The sequence below is a fragment of the Caretta caretta genome, chromosome 7 (genome assembly GCF_965140235.1).
Source record: "Caretta caretta isolate rCarCar2 chromosome 7, rCarCar1.hap1, whole genome shotgun sequence".
NCBI classification, from domain to species: domain Eukaryota; kingdom Metazoa; phylum Chordata; order Testudines; family Cheloniidae; genus Caretta; species Caretta caretta.
In genome coordinates, this window is record NC_134212.1 from 64,785,044 (window position 1) to 64,807,909 (window position 22,866).

A 22,866-nucleotide genomic window follows, 5' to 3' on the forward strand; every position below is an offset into this window, starting at 1 on the left:
CCAGCCTTCCCACCCGAGGTTCCTTATCCTAAACGACTCTCCTCCCTGCAACATCAAGTTCTTGGCCCCTCTGCATTTGAGTCAGGTTGCTTACTCCTCCATACTGCCAGGATGCCAGCAGTGGGAGAGGGGAAGTGGGGACAATAAGAACACAAGAGTGACATTTTGCCTGCTCTCAATACTGGTATCCAGTGTCAAAGAAGCCACAGAAGCTAAAAGAAGCAATTCAGGGAAAGTCCTACATAGCCCTGACAGTCCTGGGATGGAGCATGCTCAGTGCAGATGGAATAATCTCAGAATTCAGCTGCCAAATGGTAACAAATTTCTACTGACCATGTGCAAATGGATTTTTCAAATGTTAATAAATCTGTGTGTTTTTTCAAAGAAAGAGTGAAAGGTATACCCCTGACACATCAGTAAACCCTATAACAAATATCAAGCCCTTGTTCCAAAGCATGGCGATGCTAGATGAAATGGCTGTAAAAACGTTTTTAATGAGCAAAAGAACATATTTTTTCCTTAATCTCATTCTTGGAAATTGATCAGCCTGAGGCAGACACCCAGTATAGAAAATTTTCTCCCAAACAGTAAAAATTTATCAAGGTGACAAGCACCTGAAAACAGGGTCTTCTAAAGGGAAGTTCCAGGCAAACTTACTTTAGGTGGCCAGTTTCACCTTTAATATATATGTGTAATACTAACTCACACAAATTGATTTCATATCTGACAGAAGATCTTGTACTGCACTAGGACATAACCACAAAATAAGGATTTGTGACTGTGTATGTGATGGGAATAAGAAGAAATCTGTCTTATCAGTGTTATTAACAATAACTAACAGCAGAGGCTCATGCAGATTTGATTTTATTCTCACACTCTGACGTACAGGCAATACAAGCATCAGCTACTCACAAGCAAGTTCTACCTAGTTTGCATGACTTATAAAAGCAACTAAATGAAGGTACTTCTGATGGGACTGCTATCTTCAAAAAGCTATCAAAACATAGCTCAGGCTAGTGATGCTAAGGATTGATTCAAGTAGGTAAGGAGTAAAAGATTTTTGAGAGACTTGGGAAAAAAAGAACTGGGAACTTCACAATAACTTCATCATCATCACAGTGACATGTATCTGAATAACAAGGCCATGATAATACCAACTTTTTGAATTACTTTGTGTCTCAACAGAGGAGAAGATGGTGTGGTATAGTAATCTTGGGGCTGTAGAAGAGGAAGACTTCTACCAGAACTTCTTCTAGTCTCAACATCTCCCTTAGGTATCCCTAGTCTTTTACACAGAGTGAATAGCAGTGAATGGAACAAACTATGAAATGCATTATATGCCATGCACTGGAACAATGCTATGAAAAATGAACATCTCCTGATTTTTCCAAATATACACTGATATCACAAAGTCATTTGATCATTTTTTAATCTAATACCAACCTATTAAATCAGACAAGGAACGTTATATAATTTTGAACTTTTAAAGAGAGAATCGAATTTCCCTATTTTATTATATTTCCAGGTTAGGTTAGCTTCGGCTCTAATGAAGAAGCAGCTAGCTAGAACACTTCTGATATGTAGCTTCTTTGGCAGACCTCACTTTCAGGAGTATATTCCTCTGGCATAGGGAATCTCAATTTTTTTCACAACATGGACCACATCTCAATACAAAGATTCTCTCATGGACAACCTGCCCTACCATTCATAAATGTGTGGGTCATGTGGCAGCTGTTGTTGGATCTTTACATAGAAAACAAATATTAGAAAAATATTTAATATATTTTTAGCTGTGGTTTAATGCAATTTAGCAGTCGAAAATAGGGAGAAGGAGGCAGTACCATGTGACCAGTCAATTCTCCATGGACCACAAGCAATTTCTCTGTGGCCCACAGACCATAGTTTGAAAACTTTTACTCTAGTATAATCTGGGTCACTTGGTAAAGTGGGTTAATTTGAATAACCTGCATTTTAATACAGCCAAATGCAAGGTCATAAATCTAGCAACAGAGAATGTAGGTCACATTTACAAGATGAGGAAGCATATCCTTGAATGCAGTGACTCTCTAAAGGATTTAGAGTCATGGCAGGTAACAAGTGGACAGGAACTCCCAGTGTGATGCAGTAGTTAAGAGGGCTAGAACAATCCTTGGATGTACAAGCAGGAGACTATCAAGGGGGGAAATGGATAGGGTAATGAGAATATTACTGGAATACTGTGTACTGTTCAGTCTATTTAGTTTTTCCAAGAGAAGGTTAAGACATGTCTTGGTTGTGGTCTACAAGTACCTACATGAGAAGGAGATATCCGAGAGTAGCTTCTGGGATGTTATATTGAGAACCACATAGTTTCTGTTTTGGTGTTTTAAATGTACAAACCATCCACTGCCAGTATCTAAGTAGAAACTCACCAGAAAATATCCTAATAGCTCACAGTCACAGTAACAGACCATAAGCCATGCATATATTACCTCTCACTTTACGTGGATAGGACTGGTTACACAGTGTATCAATACAGTGATTTGCATAAAATATTAAATACAGTATGTGTGCATGATATTGTTTCTTGTATAAATGCCTTCTCTACAGGTATCAAAATCTAGTACTGCTTTTATAAATACCTGTGAGACTTTCTTCGGGTGCTCATCTTTACTACTGTCACATTGTCTGATGTCTACGCCAGGCATGGGATGGCCTGAATTTCAGTTTACAAATTATCATTGTGAAAAAGTGACCAGCCACTTTTTGGTGAGAATAGTTTCTTTCAATTACTTGACTTGGTAGAAAGCTTACTATGAGATAATTTTTTGTTATGCTATTAGAATATATATTGAAAAACCCTCTTTCACACATTTGAGAAGGAAGAGAAAACTTTTTCTATCTTCCCATACTGTCCAGCTATCTTCAGTCTCACTCATAGAAAAAGTGAACCATAAGATTTGTTGTCTGCATTTCTATTGAGTTCTATATATTAGTTTGCATATAGTTTTTGAAAATGAATTTATGAAAAAGAACGTGTCATAGTGCATTCATTTGTTGGCCTTTTGCCCAAGTGAAGCCTCTGCTCAGATCACAAATGAACACAAGTTTGGGTCCCTACACTGGGCAATGGTTCCATATCACAAAGCTACCTCCAAGTCTGGTGTGACTGTCAGATTTGTTCAGGAAAGACCTCAAACTCCATTACCAGGGATGACACAGGACAGGAATTAGTTTAAGATGCATTGGAAGATGGAAACCAGGATGGAAATAGCAGAGAGGACAGCAGATCAAGGCAAGGCACCTTTACAGGAACCTTGTGTGGAGCCCCAAGACTGGAAGACAAAGGGATGATGTAGGTCAGGATGGAGGTGTATTGGTAGAGCTTTGTTGGGAAACTCCCACAGCATGAGCCAAACTATGTCTCATTCTACAGTGTTATTAGCACTTTATGTTTTACTTTCATTAGGATAAATTTGCAAAAGCACTAAGTAACTTAGAAGCTTTGGAAAATGGGATTTATTCTTCTAAGTGACTTATGCACTTCTGAAAATTTAATCCCTAATTGCTAATATCTAACCTCACAGTGTAACATGTAATATGTACACATAAATAAATAACACAACACTTGTGGAGATCCATGCCAAGGGACCTGTTCTGACCCAGCGATATTCCTCTTCATATTTTTCAGATACACTCCTAACTGCCATTGATCCCAGTCTAAAAATACGGGTCCATTTTTTAACTCAATGAAGCAAAAATGGCAAACTTTGAACTAAATCAATGACAAAAGGCCATGACAACTCTGGTTTAAACCTTGTGGTAGATGTACTGTACCATTCCCCATGCAACTAAAATAGTAACTCTAACATATTCATCAGTCACATATTATAATAGTCATATTATAATACTCATATTAACTGAAACGAGATAATGGGATGTTATTGACTATAGCTATCACACATATAAACACAGCTACCATTTTATACTGGTTCATGCTGTGCCCAGATGAAATGCACAATATTAGTGCAATGGCCTCCTTAATTGTGCCATGTCATGAAAACAACTATAAATTATAGATTTAATTTGAACCATTATGGCTTTTCAGAATATATTTTGAAAGCACGTGTGAGGGTAGGTGCACAAACCAGCGTGTGGGATCTGTGTGAATACCAGCTGCACACCGCTTGTAACTCATAGGCATTGCTTCTTTCTTCTGGGCTCTATGACTGACATGAGTACAAATTCCATATAGCTATACATAGAAAATTCTATTATGACACTAAAAAGGATACAAGGCAAAAGACACATTGCAACATTACATGCTACAGTATATGAAAGCTTAGCTACTACAAGCAAACAGAATCACAAAGTGTTGCTCCCAGGAATTAAGTTCTTAATGACTACTAAGTGTGCCATGCGTGCATAAGGTACTTTACCAGGGATGTGCTAGCACGAACTAGTTCAATAATTGCACTGAAATTAATACACTGTAAAATAGTTCAATTAGTGTTTTTGGTTTAAGATGTGAATCAACTAGGAATACAATGGAAATAAATGAATTCAGCAGCATAATGCATTTTATTCTGGGAGCAAGCAGCTGCACTTCGTACCACACTTTTTCACACTGCTCAACATGCCAGAATCAGCATGCCTTCACCACAAGGTAAATACACTCAAAAGCAAGAAACCAAGTAGAGGTGCAACAACTGCAGATCCTTGAAGATGCTGTGTTGCAGTAACTTCTCTGCAGTTGGATCATATCAATATGCCAAACTGACAGGAAGCCACCTCTCTTTTCACACATCGACTCAAAAAGCCCAGTCGTGTAAGACTATAAAGAAAATAAGCACAACACACAGAATACACACAACAGAACAAATGTGGAAATTAAGGTTGGAGTATGTGATTAAGTAGGAAACTGAAATATGTCTTGACAATGAGAAGTCTCCAAAGAACACCACAAAGAGTCAGACTATGATAAGTTGTTAAAAAATAGGGATGTGGTAGGACCCGCCCTGTTTATTTCATTCAAACCAAAAACAACAAAATGGAATGTAGGCTAGAGATGAGGCCTGTAACGTGGTTATTAAAGGAATATGCAAAACATGCCAACACAAAGAAAAAACAAACAAAGCAAACTCTTTCATTTGAGTTGTTTCAATAAAAGCTCGTGTAATAAAATGAATAGGAACATACAGCATAAACTACCTCTAGGTACTTCACTGGAACAGTACGGTAACTTTAATGAGTACTGTATTAGAATTAATCTGGATCAGCAATGCAAAAAAATCAGGCATTTGGTCATTGTTAACGGGAGGCAAAACTACAAGAGCACAAAGTATTGTATTGTAAAAACTTGTATTTTACAGAAAGACTCTGTGGGAAGAGAGGCTATTAATAAGGTTGTAAATATGGAGATAAAATGGCAGCACACAGACTGGTAGACACAGAGGACATGTCACAATACAAAATAAATTAACAAAAAGAGAAAAAAAGGACGGTGAACAGCAGACCGAGTTTGATTTCCAAATGTAATAATTGGATACATCAATGGTTCCACGACAAAATAAAAGTCTAATGCTTATATTTAATTTTATAATTCCTGCAAAGAAGTTAGTGCATGAGTCACAAGAACCAATAAAGAAACAAAATGATTCTATTTCTCTCCTCTTTGAAATTGGGGGCTCATATATAAATATGCATATATATATATATATATATATATATATATACACACACACATAGACACATGACTATATATATATATATATATATATATATATATATATATATATATATATATATACATATATAGAGAGAAAGATAGACAAAGGTGTTATCTTCCTGAGTTCTTGGCAAGGAATTAGTCCTGAAGTTAGAAGGAGTGAAGGTAGGGTTGAGGTTGGAAGGAAAGGTAACGAAGAGGGCATACCGCTTTCGGCTTCTGCAAACGACAAGAAAAAAATTGCAAATCAAACACTTCGATAAGAAATCAACTGACAAGAAAACAAAAGCAAAAAAACCCTTTATTGAAAATTCTTCAATGACCATAACATTAAAAAAAGGTTTTTCTGCTGAGAATGAGGACAAATAAATGGAGAGACAAAGAGAATATTTAACAGAGGAGTAAAACATAGGGTGCATGAGGGAAGAATGTTGGTTAGGCCTTCATTCTTGCTTACTCTTGCAGGAAAAAAAAAAGGGGGCAATGGAAAACTCCAAATGGCATTGAGAGATTAGGATGGGGATTCTGTGTGTGTCTTTGCAGTTTGCACTGATGTGGTTTGTGAATATTCAATAACTTTTTTTCTGTCGTGATCTCAGACAGATTCTCTACATGCCCCTTTGGACTAATTTTTTTTTAACACATGAGATGATGCCTTTCTGCAACTGGTTTAAGAAATAGTATTTCAGAAATAAACTTTGGGGCTACATCATAGAAACAACAGTAAATCTAAAGAAGTGTTTCTCAAGCATGTTAACACCAAACGTATCCAGGATTATTAGCCCAAGAGTAGAATACGTTATTTCAAATACACTAGCAGCTAACTCAGATTTTGATCTGACAGTGGAATCAGCTAGAGTGCACCTCTAGGGAATTCCATTTACTTAAGTAAGATTCTGCACAGGTGCACGGATCTATGGTAGTGGATTTCAAATCAGGATCAAATTTTTAAATTGAGCAATCTCTTAATATATTACAGTTAGGTTCAGTTTTTATGTGACTTTTCAAATTCCATAAGGTAAAATATAATTATGCATTAGATTTATTATGAAGAATTTGTAAGAAGCATAAAATATGGTCTATATAGTTTCACCATTTTGTTTCATAAATTATATTTTATATTCACCATGTGTATATGGCTGTATTATTTATAGTTGGATTTGCATAAACTATTGGGTTTCTTTTTTTTTTTTTTTTTAAGAAAAGCCTTTTTAAAGATCTTCATTTAAAAAAGAGAATTTAATCATATTCTTCATGAAATAAAATACATCTTTAAATTTCAGTGTGAAAAAATAAGAAACAAAGGTAAAAAAGGATCATGAAATATGTACACAGCAAATGATTGCTTAGGGAAATGGATGTTTACACTATGGCTGAAATTGTGGCTGTACTGAAGTCAATGGGAGCTTTGCTGTTGATTACAGTGGGGCCAGGATTTCACTATGTGTCTCTTAAAACTGCGTACAGTAGTATGTCTCATCCTATGGTTCTTGCACAGGAAAACTATCACTGACTTCAAAGGGAGTTTTTCTGTGCAACCATAGGAACAGGTGTATAATTTGCTTATAAAAGCAGATAAATAACATGTATTATTAAAAATAATAATGGAAATCAGGGACAAAAAATGTTGTCATCTGGTTTGTTGTGCCGAACTAGTACACAAAGAGAGCTTCCAGTCACTGCACAGAGTGAGTAATTCTTTGACATGGGTCCCTGCGTGTGCTCCACTTCAGGTGTGCATGCACCCGTGCACCTTTAAACAGAGATTTTTGGTAGCAGTACCCGTTTGGCCTGCATATGAGCCCCGCACATCCTTGTACCCCGTAACGAGGCTATATAAGGCCGCATGAGTGAACTGCCCTCATTTCCTTCTCTTCCGCAAAGTCCCACAGAGGTAGCTCCGAAGCAGAGGGGAAGGAGGGTGGGTAGTGGAGCAGCCACAGGGACACAAATCTCAAAGAACTCGTATTACTACACAAGCTGTGTAAATTCTTCTTCTCCTTCAAGTAGCATGCCTGTGAGTGCTCCACTTCAGGTGACTCCCTAGCACAGGGGTGGCCAACCTATGGCTCCGGAGCCACATCCGGCTCTTCAGAAGTTAATATGCGTCTCCTTGTATAGGCATCGACTCCAGGGCTGGAGCTATAGGTGCCAACTTTCCAATGTGCCAGGAGGTGCTCACTGCTCAACCCTGGCTCTGCTACAGGCCCTGCCCCCACTCCACCCCTTCCCCTGAGCCTGCCGTGCCCTCGCTCCTTTCCCCTCCCTCCCAGAGCCTCCTGCACGCAATGAAACAACTGATTGGGAGGTGCGGGGAGAGAGTGGGAGGGACGGGGAGGCACTAAAATCAGCGGGGCTGCCAGTGGGTGAGAAGTGCTGGAAGCAGGGAAGGGGGTGGGAGCTGATGGGGGGCTGCTGACGTATTACTGTGGCACTTTGACAATGTACATTGGTAAATTCTGACTCCTTCTCAGGCTCAGGTTGGCCACCCCTGCCCTAGGAGTAACCCCTTAAGGAGGTGGGAGTTTTGGAACAGAGTCCATCGGTGAAGAAGGAATTGCGTGACCTACTGCAGCATCTGATCTTGCAGTGTGAACCAAGACACAATGGACAGAAAACATATGCATCAATGACCACATTGCAGCCTTGCAGATTTCAGCAACTGGAATGTCTTTGAGTGGGCTGCCAACATAGACTATGATCTAGTAGAGCACACAGTCTCTTGTAGGGGAGGCAGAACCTCAGCAAAACAATACGAGGCAATAATGCATATAGAAATCCATATAGAAAGTCAATGAGTGGAAACAGAGGCTCCCCCTTGACCCATCTGCAATAGAAACAAAGAGTCTATGGGTCTTCTTGAATGGCGTAGTTCTGTTGAAGTAAAAGGCTAATGCCCTCTTAACATCTAATGTATGGAAGATAGACTCCTGGGTAGGCCAATGTGGCTTCGAGAAAAAACAAAACAAAACAAAAGGTGACTAGTTTGGTTAATGTGAAACTCAGCAGAAACCTTAGGTAAAACTTTGGATGGAGTCCTAATGATAGCTTCCCCCTGGAGAACACAGTAAACGGAGGGCCTGCAATTAAAGCCCCCATCTCTGCAAACCTTCAAGCAGAAGTGATGGCCACCAAAAAGGCCATCTCCATAGACAGATGTAATAGTGAGCACATAGCCAGTGGCTCAAAGGGCTGTTTCATGAGATGGTTAAGAACCAGGTTGAGATCCCAAAGCAGTGTCAGGTCTGTAATCTGCAGAAAAAGACTCAAAGACTTTCAGGAATCTTGCTCTGCTCAGCTGACCAAATATTAAGAAACCGACTACTGGCACATGGAAAGCTGTTATTGCCACTAAATGAATTTGGATGGAACCACAGAAAGGCCTCAAATTTTCAATTCCAACAGGTAATTCAAGATTGTGGAACAAGATGACTAGATAGGTGAAAGATGGCACCAGATGCACCAAAGATTATATCTTCTCCATTTCTGAAGATAAGTGAGTCTGGTAAACCCCTTTCTGCTATTTAAAAGTACATTTTGTACTTCCGATGAACAGGTGGCCTCTAGTGGAAAACCACTGAGGAACCATGTTTGTAGTTGCAGAATGTTCAGATTGGGATGAAGTGTCTGACCTGCATCCTGAGACAATAGACGAGGTTTGATTGGGAGCCACCATGCAGGGCAAGAGGTGAGTTTAATGAGGTAAGAAACCAAACTTGTCTTTGCCAAGTTTGCACAATCAAAATGATCTTGGCTTGGTCCTACTTGATCTTGATGAGGACCTTTAATGGCAATGGAGTTGGAGGATATGCATAAAAAAGGCTTTTTGTCCATGTAATAAGGAGAATGTCTCCTAGAGATTGGGGATCAAGTCCCCCTCTGCAACAGAATTTCCTGTACTGTGTGTTGGCTGCCATGACAAAAAGGTCAACCTGTGGACATTCTCAAGCTAGGAATTTTTTTTGAAGACTCAAGAATCCAACTCCCATTTGCAATTTAGGGAGAAATGTCTGCTAAGGTCTTTTGCCATGTTGTTTTGTGTTTCCGGAAGGTACGAAGCCGAGATGATTATCTGATTGGCTATGCACCAATTCCAGCTTTATCGCTTCAGTTCAGTGTCGGGGGAGCGCACACCCCGCTGATGACTGATATAATACATGAAAGCTACATTGTCTGTCATGATCTTCATGGACTTGTTTTTGAGTAGGGGAAGAAAGTGAAGGCAAGCAGTTCTGACCACTTTTAACTCCAATATATTGATGAGTAAGCATTGTTCCTGTCATGACCATTTCCATTGGTCTATGTAAGGACCTAAATGTGCTCCCCATCCCAAGAAGGAAGCATCTGATGTTAACACAATGATAGGAGGATTCTGGTTGAACAGGATTCCTGCACAAACCTTAGAAGGATTCTGCCACCAGGTGTCTGACTGAAGGAGCCAGCTGGATACAGATATTTGTTTGTTCAGACTGTGTTTGTTGGGTACATAAAGTGTTCTATGCCTCTCCAGGAGACATCAAGGATGCAACCTGTGTCATAAAAATGCAAGCTGCAATGTGTCCCAGCAGTTGCAGATATGTCCTTGCTGAAACTTGAAGGCTCAGCTGCACTCTTTAGATAAGGTCCTTTAGAGCAAGGAACCTGTCGAGAGGGAGATAAATTCTGCCCATTATCAAATCTAAAAATTATCCTATAAAGAGAATTTGCTGTGTAAGGTCAAAATCTATGTCTCAAGATTTATCTGCAGGCCTAGACTTTGGAATAGTAAAGTTGTTTGAACTGTCAACCAAGCCTCCTGATATCATTGTCCCTTGAGGAGCCAGTTGTTGAGGTAGGGAAAGACTTATTCCTAGATGATGGAGGTAGGCAGCTATGACCACCGTGATCTTTGAGAACACCCTTTGGGGTGGAAGACAGGCCAAAGGGTAGGGCCCAATACTTGTAATAATTGTGACTGTGAAATGAAGAAATCTTTTTTGAGTGGGATTAATCGTTATGTGGAAATAAGCGTCTTTGAAGTTGAGGGTCACAAATCAGTCCCCAAATTCCAGAGAGGGAATTATAGCTACTAGGGACACCGTTCTGAATTTCAGATGTCTGACATGCTTGTTCAATGGTCTGAGATCTAGTATCAGCCTCCAATCCCTGTTTTTCTTAGGTATCAGAAAATACATTGAATGAAACCTTTTATCCTGTGTTGAAGTGGAACTGGTTCTATGTCTCCTAGACTTAGGAGCAATGAGATCTCCTGTGTCAGTAATTGATCGTAAGAGGGGTCCATGAAGAGGGACAGGGAAGGGGGGTGGGAGGCGGGATTAAGGTAAATTGGATAGTATAACCCAATGTAATGGCCTCCAATACCCATTTGTCCATCGTTATAGCCTCCCATAGTCAATAGAGTAGAGAGAGGCAGAGCACCTGAGAAATTCTGGTCAGTGGGTGGCTTAGACTCTTGACCAAACCACCAAAATTGGCATATGGATGATGTTGATGGTTGGGATTAAACAGTCAATATAGTTGTAGGCTGCGTCTTTGAAAATATCAATCTCTTAGCTAGTGGTTATGGTGGCCTATGGAAGGTGGAAAAAATCGAACAGTGTGAGGTCTCTGTGCTGACTGAGATCTGCTAAATTTTCTCTTATTTTCAGGTGTGTATATCCCCAAAGACCTAAAGTCCTTTAGGTATGAAGCGAGTCATCTGTGGAGTCTGCAAAGAGCTTGTGGCCATTGAAAGGTAAACCTTCCACTATAGATTGTACTTCCCACAGGAATCTAGACAACTGAAACCAGGAAGTTTGTCTTATCACTACTGCTGTGAAAATAGATCCAGCTGTAGGGTCCATTGTATCGAGTGAAGCCTGCAGTGATATTTTTGCAAAGAGCGGACACATCCTTTGTCATGCTGCTCAAACTGTTCTCAGTGTTCCTGTGGCAAATGGCCAGGTAGGTCATATTTTGACCTCAGCACCTGGTGGTTCAGTAGCCTGAACTGTGAGGTTGCTGATAAGTAGCTTTTACAACCAAAAAGGTCTAGACATTTCTGGCCCTATCATAACAAGTGGCTTTTGGGGTATGTTGTCTGCCCCTTTCATTGACTGTGTCCACTACCAGAGAATTTGGTACTGGGCAAGAAAATAAAAACTCAGAATCCCTGGTCAGAAAGTAGTATTTTTTTTTTATCAGCCCACTTGCATGGGTGGGGGGCATTGCTGGAGTTTTGGCTGGCTCAAAAAGGGCTTCATTAATTGGCAGTGATGCCTGTGCTGTGGTAGAACTGTGCTATATGTCCAAAAGCCTGTGCTGGGAACCCTGGACTTCTTCCAGGGGAATTTGCAGGGTGTCAGCAACCTGTTTTCATTAGGTCCTGGAATTGCCTGAAGTCTTTTGGCTAATGAAGGCAGTTGTGGCATTACTGCCTCATCAGGTGATGACAAAGAAATATTTTAAGGGGCCGGGGGGAACTCCTTCTCTGCCCTTGCCTCTTGCTCCTTCAAGGTCTCCTTTGGCTCAGAGTGGAGAGGATGGATGGGTAGTATCCAGGAACAAGGGATTCTGTGTTCCTGGGAATCATGGTCCCTTGAAATCGCTGGTGGTACATTGCCCGAGGATCCCAGTGTGACACTGGCAAACCAGGTGCCAGCTCTTGTCAAGGACTGAAATTCATTGCTGTAAACCACTCTTTTCGCCTGTGTGTCAGTATAGATACTGAACTTATAACAATATGTTTAGTGTTTAGATTTTATGAAATGCTTGTAAATTGCTGCATGCATTAATCTCATTTATAATATCTTTAACACATGATTTAAGTTTTTGCTTTATAACTGTAAAAAATGGTTGTCCTAAAACCATCGATCTGTCAGATGAGATTGTCTCCTGCTGATTAAAAAGGCCATCAAAACTAAATGGGCCATTGTGGGACATCACGATACAAAGACTTTGTTAATTGCCCCTTCACACCCATGTAGAGGTCTACATGGAAAAAGGCTCATCCCATCAGCTTTGATTCTGGAAGGAGGACATAAAGATAGTGAACAAGAAAATTTTTCATCTCTTTTGCTTTTTGAACTTTGACAGGGCTGGAGCTATGAAACAGAAGCAGAGACCCCCAGAGTGAACCTGGGTTAGCCCTAAAAGACATTCAGTGCTGACAGATTGCTACAATTCTGTAAGCTTTTCGAACCACAGACTGTAACTCATTCGTGTATATTTGTTTGTCTGCTTTAACCTGTATTTCTTTTTCCTAATTAATAAATCGTTAGTTAGTTTACTATAGGATTGGCTACAAGCATTGTCTGATGTCAGATCTGAGGTACAAATTGACTTGAGGTAAGTGACTGCTCTCTCGGGAATGGAAGCCACCTGAATCTTTAGTGATCTTTGGTATATAGCAACCAACTATTACAAAGTCTAGCTTGCCTCAGTTGCAAGATAGTCCTCCTGGGCATTTCAGTCTGTTTGTGATTCCATGATAGGACTATTATAGCGCTTCAGTTCACATTTGTTACTGGGTTGGGGATATTGAATTATAGAACATACGAACAGTTTGGGGTATCTGCCCTGTTTCTGACAGTCTCTCCATGGGTTGGCACTTATGGTCGTGAACCACTTTAGACAGTCTGCTACTCAGGAAGGCCAGTGAGGGGAACCCAAAGCCATGGTGGGGGAAGGTATCCAACAATGGTCATCCCAAATATTTGTAGGCAGGGGTCTGATATCCTGCTTTGTTGCATCTGCATCAGGGAATAATGTCTTCTGAAATAAAGTGGAGAGCCCTGAACTGAAAGTTCAGAGTCTGAGTCAGAATGCTCCTCCACATATTGTATGAGAGGTGGCAACCCCTCTTCATGGATAGTAGAAGTTAGGAAAGATGTAGGTCTCACAGAAACATGAGCAGTCAGTGACTCAGCAGACCTCAGTACGGAGAGGTGTCCAGAAGTCACAAGGAGTGGAGACTCAGGCTCATTCAGGTACCAGAATGTCTGTGATACCAGGAGCACAACAGAACTTGATACAGGCACTGATGACATTCTAGATGCCATTGTCCAAGGCATTGATGTGAGTACCAAGGGGATGGTGCATTCCACTGACACCACTTTCTTGGTAATAGTAGTCTTTGTTGCTGTGGCCTTTACCACTGTAGTATGGGACTTAGTTGAAGTGCTTCATGGTACCTGAAGTGCTCAGAGCCTCACAAGCAGCCATCTCAGGGCCTCCAGTGACTGAATCTTCTTCAAGGAGGAACTTGCTGTTGTTCTCCTCTTATCCCCTCCTTCATGTTAGAGTGGGAAACTCTTGGTACCACCAGCGCAGTTGTTGGTACCTCGCTCATAGAGCTTGTCAGAGACCAGGGTTTTGATGCCATCTTCACCTGGGAAGCTCTCAATGACTGTAATCTCAATGTCGACAGGGCACTAACAGCTTGTACAGGTGGGTTTTCTGTATCTGGTCAGAAGCCAGTCTTAAAGTTAGCTCCATTATTAAGAGCCTATACTTTATTTCCCTGTTTTTTGGGACCTTTCCTTAAAAGAAGTGTAGATCTTGTACTTGCTGGGAATATGAGCATCTCTCAAACAACAAATGCACTGGGAGTACCCGTCACTGATGGGGATTACTTCTTGACAAGAGAGGCACCTTTTAAACCCCAGGGAGACCAGCACCCCAGACACAAGAAAAAATTTTAGGGCCCCTCAATAGAGGGGAAAAACAAACAAACAAAAATATGTATATATATATTTTTTAAAGAAAAGAGAAAAACAAATGGGAACAAGCGTTCCAACATCTATAAGATACTAAACCTACTACTACTAAGAACTATTAATGCTAAGAATACTAATAAAACAGGAAACAGGTGCACACTAAATTCTGCCTCTGGCTGAAGGAGCTTCAAAAGAAACAGAGTGTGGTTTGCCTGCGAAGCCCTATATAGCCACGGTATGGGGCACAAGTGTGTGTAGGATGTATGCATGGGCTGAACAGGCGCTGCTACCAAAAATTTCTGATAAAATTTCAGGGGTACATGCACACCTGAAGTGGAGCACCCACAGGGACACTACTCAAAGAAGTAACCTTTCACTGGCCCTGAAAAAATTGGTACTGGAGCTTCAAAATGTTTCCAGACTCAGGAACATCATGCTATACTGGTTGTCGAAGCAAGGGCATCTAGTTAAAGATTTTTTTCTCTGAACATTTTTGTTGCCATTGAATGTGAACTATGGAGAACTTCTTAAAAGTTTCACAAAACAAGGAGGAAAGTTAATTTGTACACCTCCACTGTGGACCCCTCGCCCAAGAACTGTGAGAAGCTGGCTTCAGGTTCCATGGTATAGGCAGCTTCCCTATTCACACTGAAGAGGAACTACCAATTAAGGACCAGTTAAATGCTGAAGACATTAGAATTGGAGGAAAAGGTCTGATATTTTCACCACAATCAATAGCAACAAAAAATACTGGTGAATAATGAATGCAATAAATTGACTCCCCATGCTTAAAATCCGGTTATTCTGATCACTGTCTTGCTTTCTCATCTCTCTGCTTCAGTTTGGGCATGACTCTAGGAGCCAAAATTCTCAAGAAACTCTAAAAAGTAAGAAATGAATGGTTTCTACGATTACATTTCTGGTTAGACTAACATGTTCCACTTCAGCAGTGCTCTTAAACACATGCTAACTTTGAGATCCCATTGAAGTCAATAGGACTTCACCTGGTTTTAAAGCATAGCTTTCATTTAATTTATTACATTCATTATTTACTGGTATTTTTAAGCACATTCTTAAATACTCTGGTTAACTGGGGCCAAAGTATATGGTAGAAATGCAGGACGGCATCAGAAGTATGTGACACTGAGGTCCAGGATCACATGAACAAGCAGAACTATGAATTAAGGTTACATGTCATTGGGAAGTGGTTATTCCAAGCTTTCTAATGAAATGAAAATATTCTAGTTATGGTGGTTCACAAGGTAATTATTCTTAAAACAGTTCATCAGACCAACAGTACTATTTTGGCACTACTTTAGCAGAGCAAAAGCTGGCCCTCCAACTAGTGGATTTCTCTACTGTTGGACGTTTACAACAAATACTGTGCTCTCACAGTCTCAAAACTGTTCACTCATCTTCATTAGTATTTTATTTTTTCCTACAAATTCTATTGTCCTCACTTTCTACCATATTTCTTTACTATGAACTTTTAACTTTTGTGACATTAGGTAATGAATATATATATATATATATATAAGTGGATGCTCTTTCATGCTGTGTTACTTTATTTGACTTTTCTATACCATCTTGTGAATAAGGACCATTCCAACTCCCATTGAAGTTGGTGGAAAGGCTCCCATTGACCTACATGGGAGATGGATGCTCTCCAAAATTATTGAAGAAAAACTACAATATCAACACTTATGTCACAGAATGAGAATGGAAGCAATGACAGCAAAGATTTGGGTATGAATTCTTATTGAGAAGCAGTATAAACCAAGAACTTCATGTAAATAGTTACCAATAATGTTTCTATTGTATTGTCCTTTCTAGTAATGGATGAAACTGATCAAACATAAAAACAATAAACTGTTCGCTTTACACCTGCTAATGCAGAATGAGGCTATTCATTGGAAGGTATCTATTTTAAGATAAGCCAATAGGAGTAGAAAACATTTCAAAATTCTGACTTAAAAGAAGGGTCCCCTTAATCTGCAGTGGTATTAGACAAAAAGAAAATCCAGCATCACATACACCATTTCACATATTACTTGTCAGAGGACTGTAAAAAAAAGAGGGATGTAAAATCAAACATTCAATGGGAGCTATATTTCAACTATCCACATAACAAGTGGAAACATTCAGACTGTCTTGGATGCCCCATGACTTTTTTAATAGATTCTTTTTAATAAGAAAAATGGATATTTAGGGATGATTAAACATTCTTTAAACAAATAATTAAAAAATATAAAAACATGTCCAAAGTTGTGATACATGGTTTAAGAAGTGAACTGGTTGTTCAGGTGAAGATTAAGGCTATATCTACACTGTACCGATGCAGCTGTGCCACTGTAAGATCTTTTGTGTAGTCGCTCTACGCCGATAGGAGAGAGCTTGCCCGTTGACATAATTAAACCACCCGCAACAAACGGTGGTAACTATGGTGGTGGGAGAAGCTCTCCTGCCATCATAATGCTGTGCACACTACCACCTATGCTGGCGAAACGTATGTCGCACAAGGGTGTGTTTTTTCACACCCTTGCGCAACATACGTTTTGCCAACAGAAGTGGTAGCGTAGACATGGTCTAAAGCTGTATAAACTCAAGATCACCTCCATCTTAGGTTTAGGTGATCAGTTACCAAAAAGACATGATGACAGACTTCTACGTATGTTAACAGTTTTACTACAGAATGTTGTAATGGATTTGTCTACAGTATGTTGATAACATATTTCAGAAATAATTAATACAGTTTGTAAGTCCACAATTACTTTGAATCATGCCCTTTTAGAGCACACTGGTAACAGACCAGGAGGTTTTACCACCATCTCAAGTAACAATGAATGTGGTGTGAATGCACAGGTGGAGGTATTGATAAATTAGAAAGAATTTTGACACCAATGCACATTAAGCTGGGACTCTTTTTAGCTCTCATACACAAAACAAAACAACTCTTTTTCTGTCTGTAAATTTTTGTTATTGGCTATACAGATTTTTTCCTTCAATTTTTGGATGGAGGGTAAAATTAGCATATTTGGATTTTCTAACTAAAACAAATCCTTCCCAGCTCAATCATATTATTTATACACTCTCACACACAAATATGATACATATCTATAGCTGTCGATTGTATGTATACTGTCCAAACCTTCCATGTTTATTCTAAGAGTAGCTTTCTCATCTCATTCATTTAAAACTGTGATGCAGAGAAATGCATGCAGTACATAATACAGCGCATATTATCATGAGATTGTTGCAATCTTTTATTCCTGACGGTCCAGTAAAATAAGCTGCTTTTCTGATTAGAGCAGATTGGCTCCCTTGTGCGGTCAGCCAGGGCAAAAAAAAGGTGGAAGCCATTTGTTTCACTGATACCAAGTGACACTTATTGAAGTAAGTTGTAAATAAAACTACCTTTCTTCCAACAAAGTATTTGACATAACGTTAATTCAGGTGAAGAGAGGAAGAGAGGCAGAGCCTGCCAGTATTATGTGAACTGGTGTAAAGTGATGCCACGTTAATTATGCTTTGAAATGCTTTCATGTGCATAAAAAGAGCTATGTTCATTCAGAAAAAAAAATGAAAAGACCAAATTGTCCATGGTGCATACTGAAAAGCTGTTAAATTTTGTAGTCATTAACGTACCTGCTTTCCCGTTTTTCTGACTTGTATTCTATGGCTATCATTAAGAGCTTTAGCTTTGCAAACACCAGTCTGCAGGAAGAAAAGAAGTCAAGATTCAGTACTTCTTCATGATTATCATCCTATATCTAGTATTGGTCCAACATTTCAAAATTCTACACTTTGTGACGAAAAGACTTTCATGAGACTTTTTGCTAAAAACGTACAAAATTTCTCAACTGGCTATAGATATAGCACTTATCAAGACCTTTCCATTGTGAAGGTTAACAATAGTCATCCTCATTCATATATCACTCTAGCAAGTTGACAGCACCAGCATCACTTTTAATTAACTAGTAAAGGGCACAATACTCAAAACCAAACATGTGCTTGTTTTGTATTGTGGATATCTAGGGCCAAGTTTTAAAATCTGTGTTGGAATTTAGCTATAGGACTCCTGTTGCCAGTACTGCACATTCATTAGATAATGTATTTTCCAGTATTAAAACCCTAAACACAGACAGATATACTAAAGTCAATATTTGCCAATTATTACCTCAGTTAGCAAAAGTATCTCCTATTTTAAATGTAGGGGGAAATGTGTGGAAAGGCAAATACTGACTTTTTAACAAACACCACTATAATTGTGAAAAGCCGTTATTTATTAATACATTCCAGGAAGCACCACCTTTACACCAGTGTGTCCCCACCTAGTCCAACACCCAATCAACTATCTTCCTAAATGCAGTATCAGAATTATAAAATAAAACATATGGAAAACCAACTAAAATTCTTAGCTAGGAAGTATTTGCATCCCATTTTCATCACTCAAATTTAAATGAATACTAAGTTACATGCGTCCTTATGCTATTAACTTGTGGAATGAGATTCACATATTTTTCTTGGAGTGTTTCTTTTATGGGTTTATACAGTTTAAAGAACTTTACCCTTTTACAATTATGTACTTAGGACTGTGTACAATGAATGTACCTAGTACACTATTCTTGTACAGTAAATGTCGAAAACATGGACAGTATACGAAGTAAACTAAGTGGACAAGGTGCTAAGTACATAATCGTAAAAGAACAGAGTTCTTTAGACTCCCACAAATCAAACCTCCAAGCAGAAAGATGCAACATGAGGGGAGGCTACTAGACACTACATTACAGAGCCAGAGTTTCCTGTCCGTACTGCTTAAGCTGCATAAAGTGAACCACAAGCAGAGAGAAAATTGCAGTAGTGAGTTCCCCTTATATAGAGAGAATTTCTGACCAGCACAAAGCTGGTAGAGGTGGCTCTGCAGCTTCCTATGCTGGAACATCCCACTTCTCCCATTGTAAGTGAAGGGAACGTGTGTGTTGAGGTCGGAGAGCATGCCGAAGAAGCCATTCAAGAGCAAAGCTGTGCCCAATTCTCCACTGGTGTAAATTAAAACTGTGATCGGACCTCACCCCAGCCCACAAGCTTTAACTTATACAGGGGCTAGATAGTTGAGTCTGAGAGAGCTACAATTAGCTCCCTGTCAGCTGGAAAGTGGCATAGTGTAGTAGCATCAGTATACAATTCACATTTACAGTACTTAATATTCAAATTAACTTGCATGGCTAAAAGTGTTTTTAAGCTGTAACAATAAATATTTTGTTACATGTACTTGCTTGTGCAATTCAACAACTGCCCAGGCAAATCTTACTGCCTGACCACTTCTGGAAACTGATAAGACTAACATAAAGTATGTTGCTGGCTGCAAAATAATGTCAGAAACAGAAAAATGCCATTTGTCACACAAAGATCTTAGAGTAGCATAAAGTGCTGTAACAAGAAGTTAGATCACTTTCCCTCCCAATAACGATTACATAGAGGTTCACAAAATTTGACAATGACATTACAGGAAGCCTTAATCTCCTTTTTTTACTGTGAGCATCATCTGTTAACTACAGGAGTTTGAACACAGATGTTCATGAACAAAGGCTCTTAAGAAGCTGAGTCCAACTGTTTCTACCTACCCAGAGGGAAATAAATTGTTCTTGCCACTAAATCAGCCCTTTTGACTGGTAAGGCTAGTAATTGGCATAAATTAGACATGGAAACCTGCTGTACTCTTTGTATATTAAAGTATTGGGATATATATGGGTATGAGTGTATGTACAGATATCTCCTATTTCTAAGGCACCTATCACCACGGTATCTGAGCAGTGGAGCACAAAGATGTAATCTTTGTGAGCTATTAATATACATAGAGCATTAACATATAAAAGGTATTTTATATAACAAGCTATTGGGTGGGAAAGGGTTTTTCTTTTGGTATATCTTTTTTCTCAAAGCCAGCTCTGGCCATTTACATTTTCTACAAACTACTTTTGACTAAGAACCAGATCCTACCCTCAGAAAAAATGAGAGCATCTCCCATTTACTTTTTTTCCAAAAATCCTGTTGCAGTTATCAAAAATATGTGCATTGAGATTTTATTTTCTTGTCTAATATTAATAACACATGAATAAAATTCCAATTGATAAACAGATTGACTGTAGTCTCTTAAATTAAATAAAGCATTTAGAAATGCTGGAATTATTTTGTATATATATTATTTTTTGTTGTTTGAAATTGATTGTACTCCGTGTGGATAATTCTGGATGTTAAAGTAGGTCTAATCACTGCTGCTTTCCCTTTTATCACTTAACACAGGCATTTCCAAATACTTTGTGTCCTTTAAGAGTCTGATAAACAGAAATTTCAAATGCTTCTTTCCTGCTGGATAAAGACATTGTCTGAAAATATTGTGAGTTCAGAAAGGCTCGTATAGTGGAGTGGAAATTACCACATTGCATACAATCCATGAAAAAAATACCACGGACAGCTTATTAAATGCAGGGTCAGCAGCCCACTACTTTATACTGACAGGGAATATGGGACTTTTCTGCCTTCCTCTGAAGCAATGGACTGAGATCAGACATTCCGATTAGGGGCTCAGACCTGTACGGTGTAGCGCATTCTAGCTAGATCCAGCAAGGTACTTAAGCAGGTACTTCAAGCATGTAAGTAGATCCATTGACTTCATGGAACTAATCATATGCTTAAAGGTAAGTACTTGCTTAGGTAATTTATTGGCTCACACCAGAGTTCTCAGCACTGTGAAAACAGATCTATGTGAGCACATCCCATATATTTCCAGTAAATGCAGAGGGTGGTAGATTTCTAGATTTCTATGCTTCAATATGTGAGAGATACTGTGCAGTATATAATTAACTATATCATTTTTATTAATATCAAGCCAAATTATATGCCCTCCCTTCCACTTGTGAGTGGGAAGGGTCATAAACAGCAGAACCTCCCTAAGTTCTGCTGCAAGAGAGCAGGAAATGAAGAGGCCCTGCGACAGGGGAACTCAGTTTCTCATCTATGGCAATGAGAAGGGAAATTTTGCAGGTGGAGTGAGGCAGGGGCATGGCCAATGAATGACTATGTGGAGCCACTTGTCGAAATCCACAATGCCAAGGCAGTGCAGGGACACAAACACTACTGCATCATTGAGGTTATAATAATGGCCATGGAGCAGCTCCACTGTTGTTTTGCAGCTAACTTTTTTTTGGGTGGGGTGGAGGGGGATAAGAGGTAAGGGGGACAAGAGAGGGATTCCATTACCTCAATAATTTTTAATCATCAATCATCACATTGTCACAAATTTGTTCACAAACATACATTACTGAAGTCTAAATGGGAAAAGTGGTTAAACTGAGAATTATAAGAGGCAAAACAGAAATTTCCATGTATCCTGACAAGAGGTGAGGGGAAAACAAAAAAATCCAAACAAGGGACATACCATGAGGTGGATCAAGAAATATGTAAGCCTATCCATATTGACCGGTAGTCATACAGAAGTCCTAAGACCTGATTCCCATGCATTTTACACCAGTGTAAATCAGTAGCAGTGCCACTGGAGTTACACCAAGGTAAATGAGAGGTGAATCAGTCTACTGGGGAGTTCAATATAATCTATTATACAGACCTTAGTTAATGGGGCATTAACAGTTCCATGTCAAATTAGAATTTTAACTACAGTCTCAGCTGTGAGAGACACAGAGATGCCATATTTTCAAGGCACGTCTTCTGTCCTAATCCCTTCTGACCAATAAAATGAAACACAATTAGCTTTTATATTTTGCAAGTGATGAACGGCTGATTGAAAAAAAATACCCATTGACAGAGTCAGTGCATGGAAAATGTTGTTCGTGTTCACAGCCAAAGCATGGAAGTATGCAACTTTTCATTTCCACAGCCTGAATCCAATAGATGATTTGGAGATAAATTATCTGAAATTGGTCAAAATATTTTACTACAAACAAAGTCGAATGGTTTCGCACAGCAACATTTTTAACGTAATTTAGCCCTTCAGTTAATACTTTCCCTGATGTCTTGGGAGATAATACATAAATTCTCATTCCTTTCAGGGCATTATTGCTAAAACTCATGATAATGCTAAGTAGCTTCATCCCTGCAGGCTCACTGTAGGGACCACCTGGAAGAGGCCACTGTCCCCGACTCTTAAAAGGGTCTTCTGGCTCAGGGACATATACAACATAACCTAGTTCTAATCATGCAGTGGGAGCAGGAAACAGCTATCAGCAGGATGGTGTGCAGTGACTGAGAAGGCATGTTTACAAGGGAAGCACTGATGGGTTCCCGTGGGACTGATTTGTAACCAGGGATCAGCTTGCACTCTGGGGATCACAGAGCACCTATCAGGTCCTGTTCTTCACATAGTTAGCATCTGGCAGGGGAAACAGTCGTTCTGCTGTTAGTTTCAATGATAGAGCAGGACGCCCACATTCTGTGGGCCTGATCCAG

The 22,866-nt window shown here is 39.4% G+C and overlaps 1 protein-coding gene across 41 annotated transcripts in view; it reads right to left on the reverse strand.

Moving 5' to 3' along the window:
* The window catches only part of KCNMA1 (potassium calcium-activated channel subfamily M alpha 1), an 873,358-nt gene that overhangs the window by 147,871 nt on the left and 702,621 nt on the right, over positions 1-22,866 (reverse strand). For 25 of the 41 annotated variants that reach the window (XM_075130775.1, XM_075130771.1, XM_075130770.1 and 22 more), the window contains 2 exons: positions 18,049-18,117; positions 5,915-5,926 (listed from right to left, as the gene is read on the reverse strand). In XM_075130775.1, the coding sequence (XP_074986876.1) occupies positions 5,915-5,926; positions 18,049-18,117 (81 nt within the window). The remainder of the gene's footprint in view (positions 1-5,914; positions 5,927-18,048; positions 18,118-22,866) is intronic. The other 16 variants (XM_048856391.2, XM_048856383.2, XM_048856376.2 and 13 more) reach the window with 1 other exon arrangement.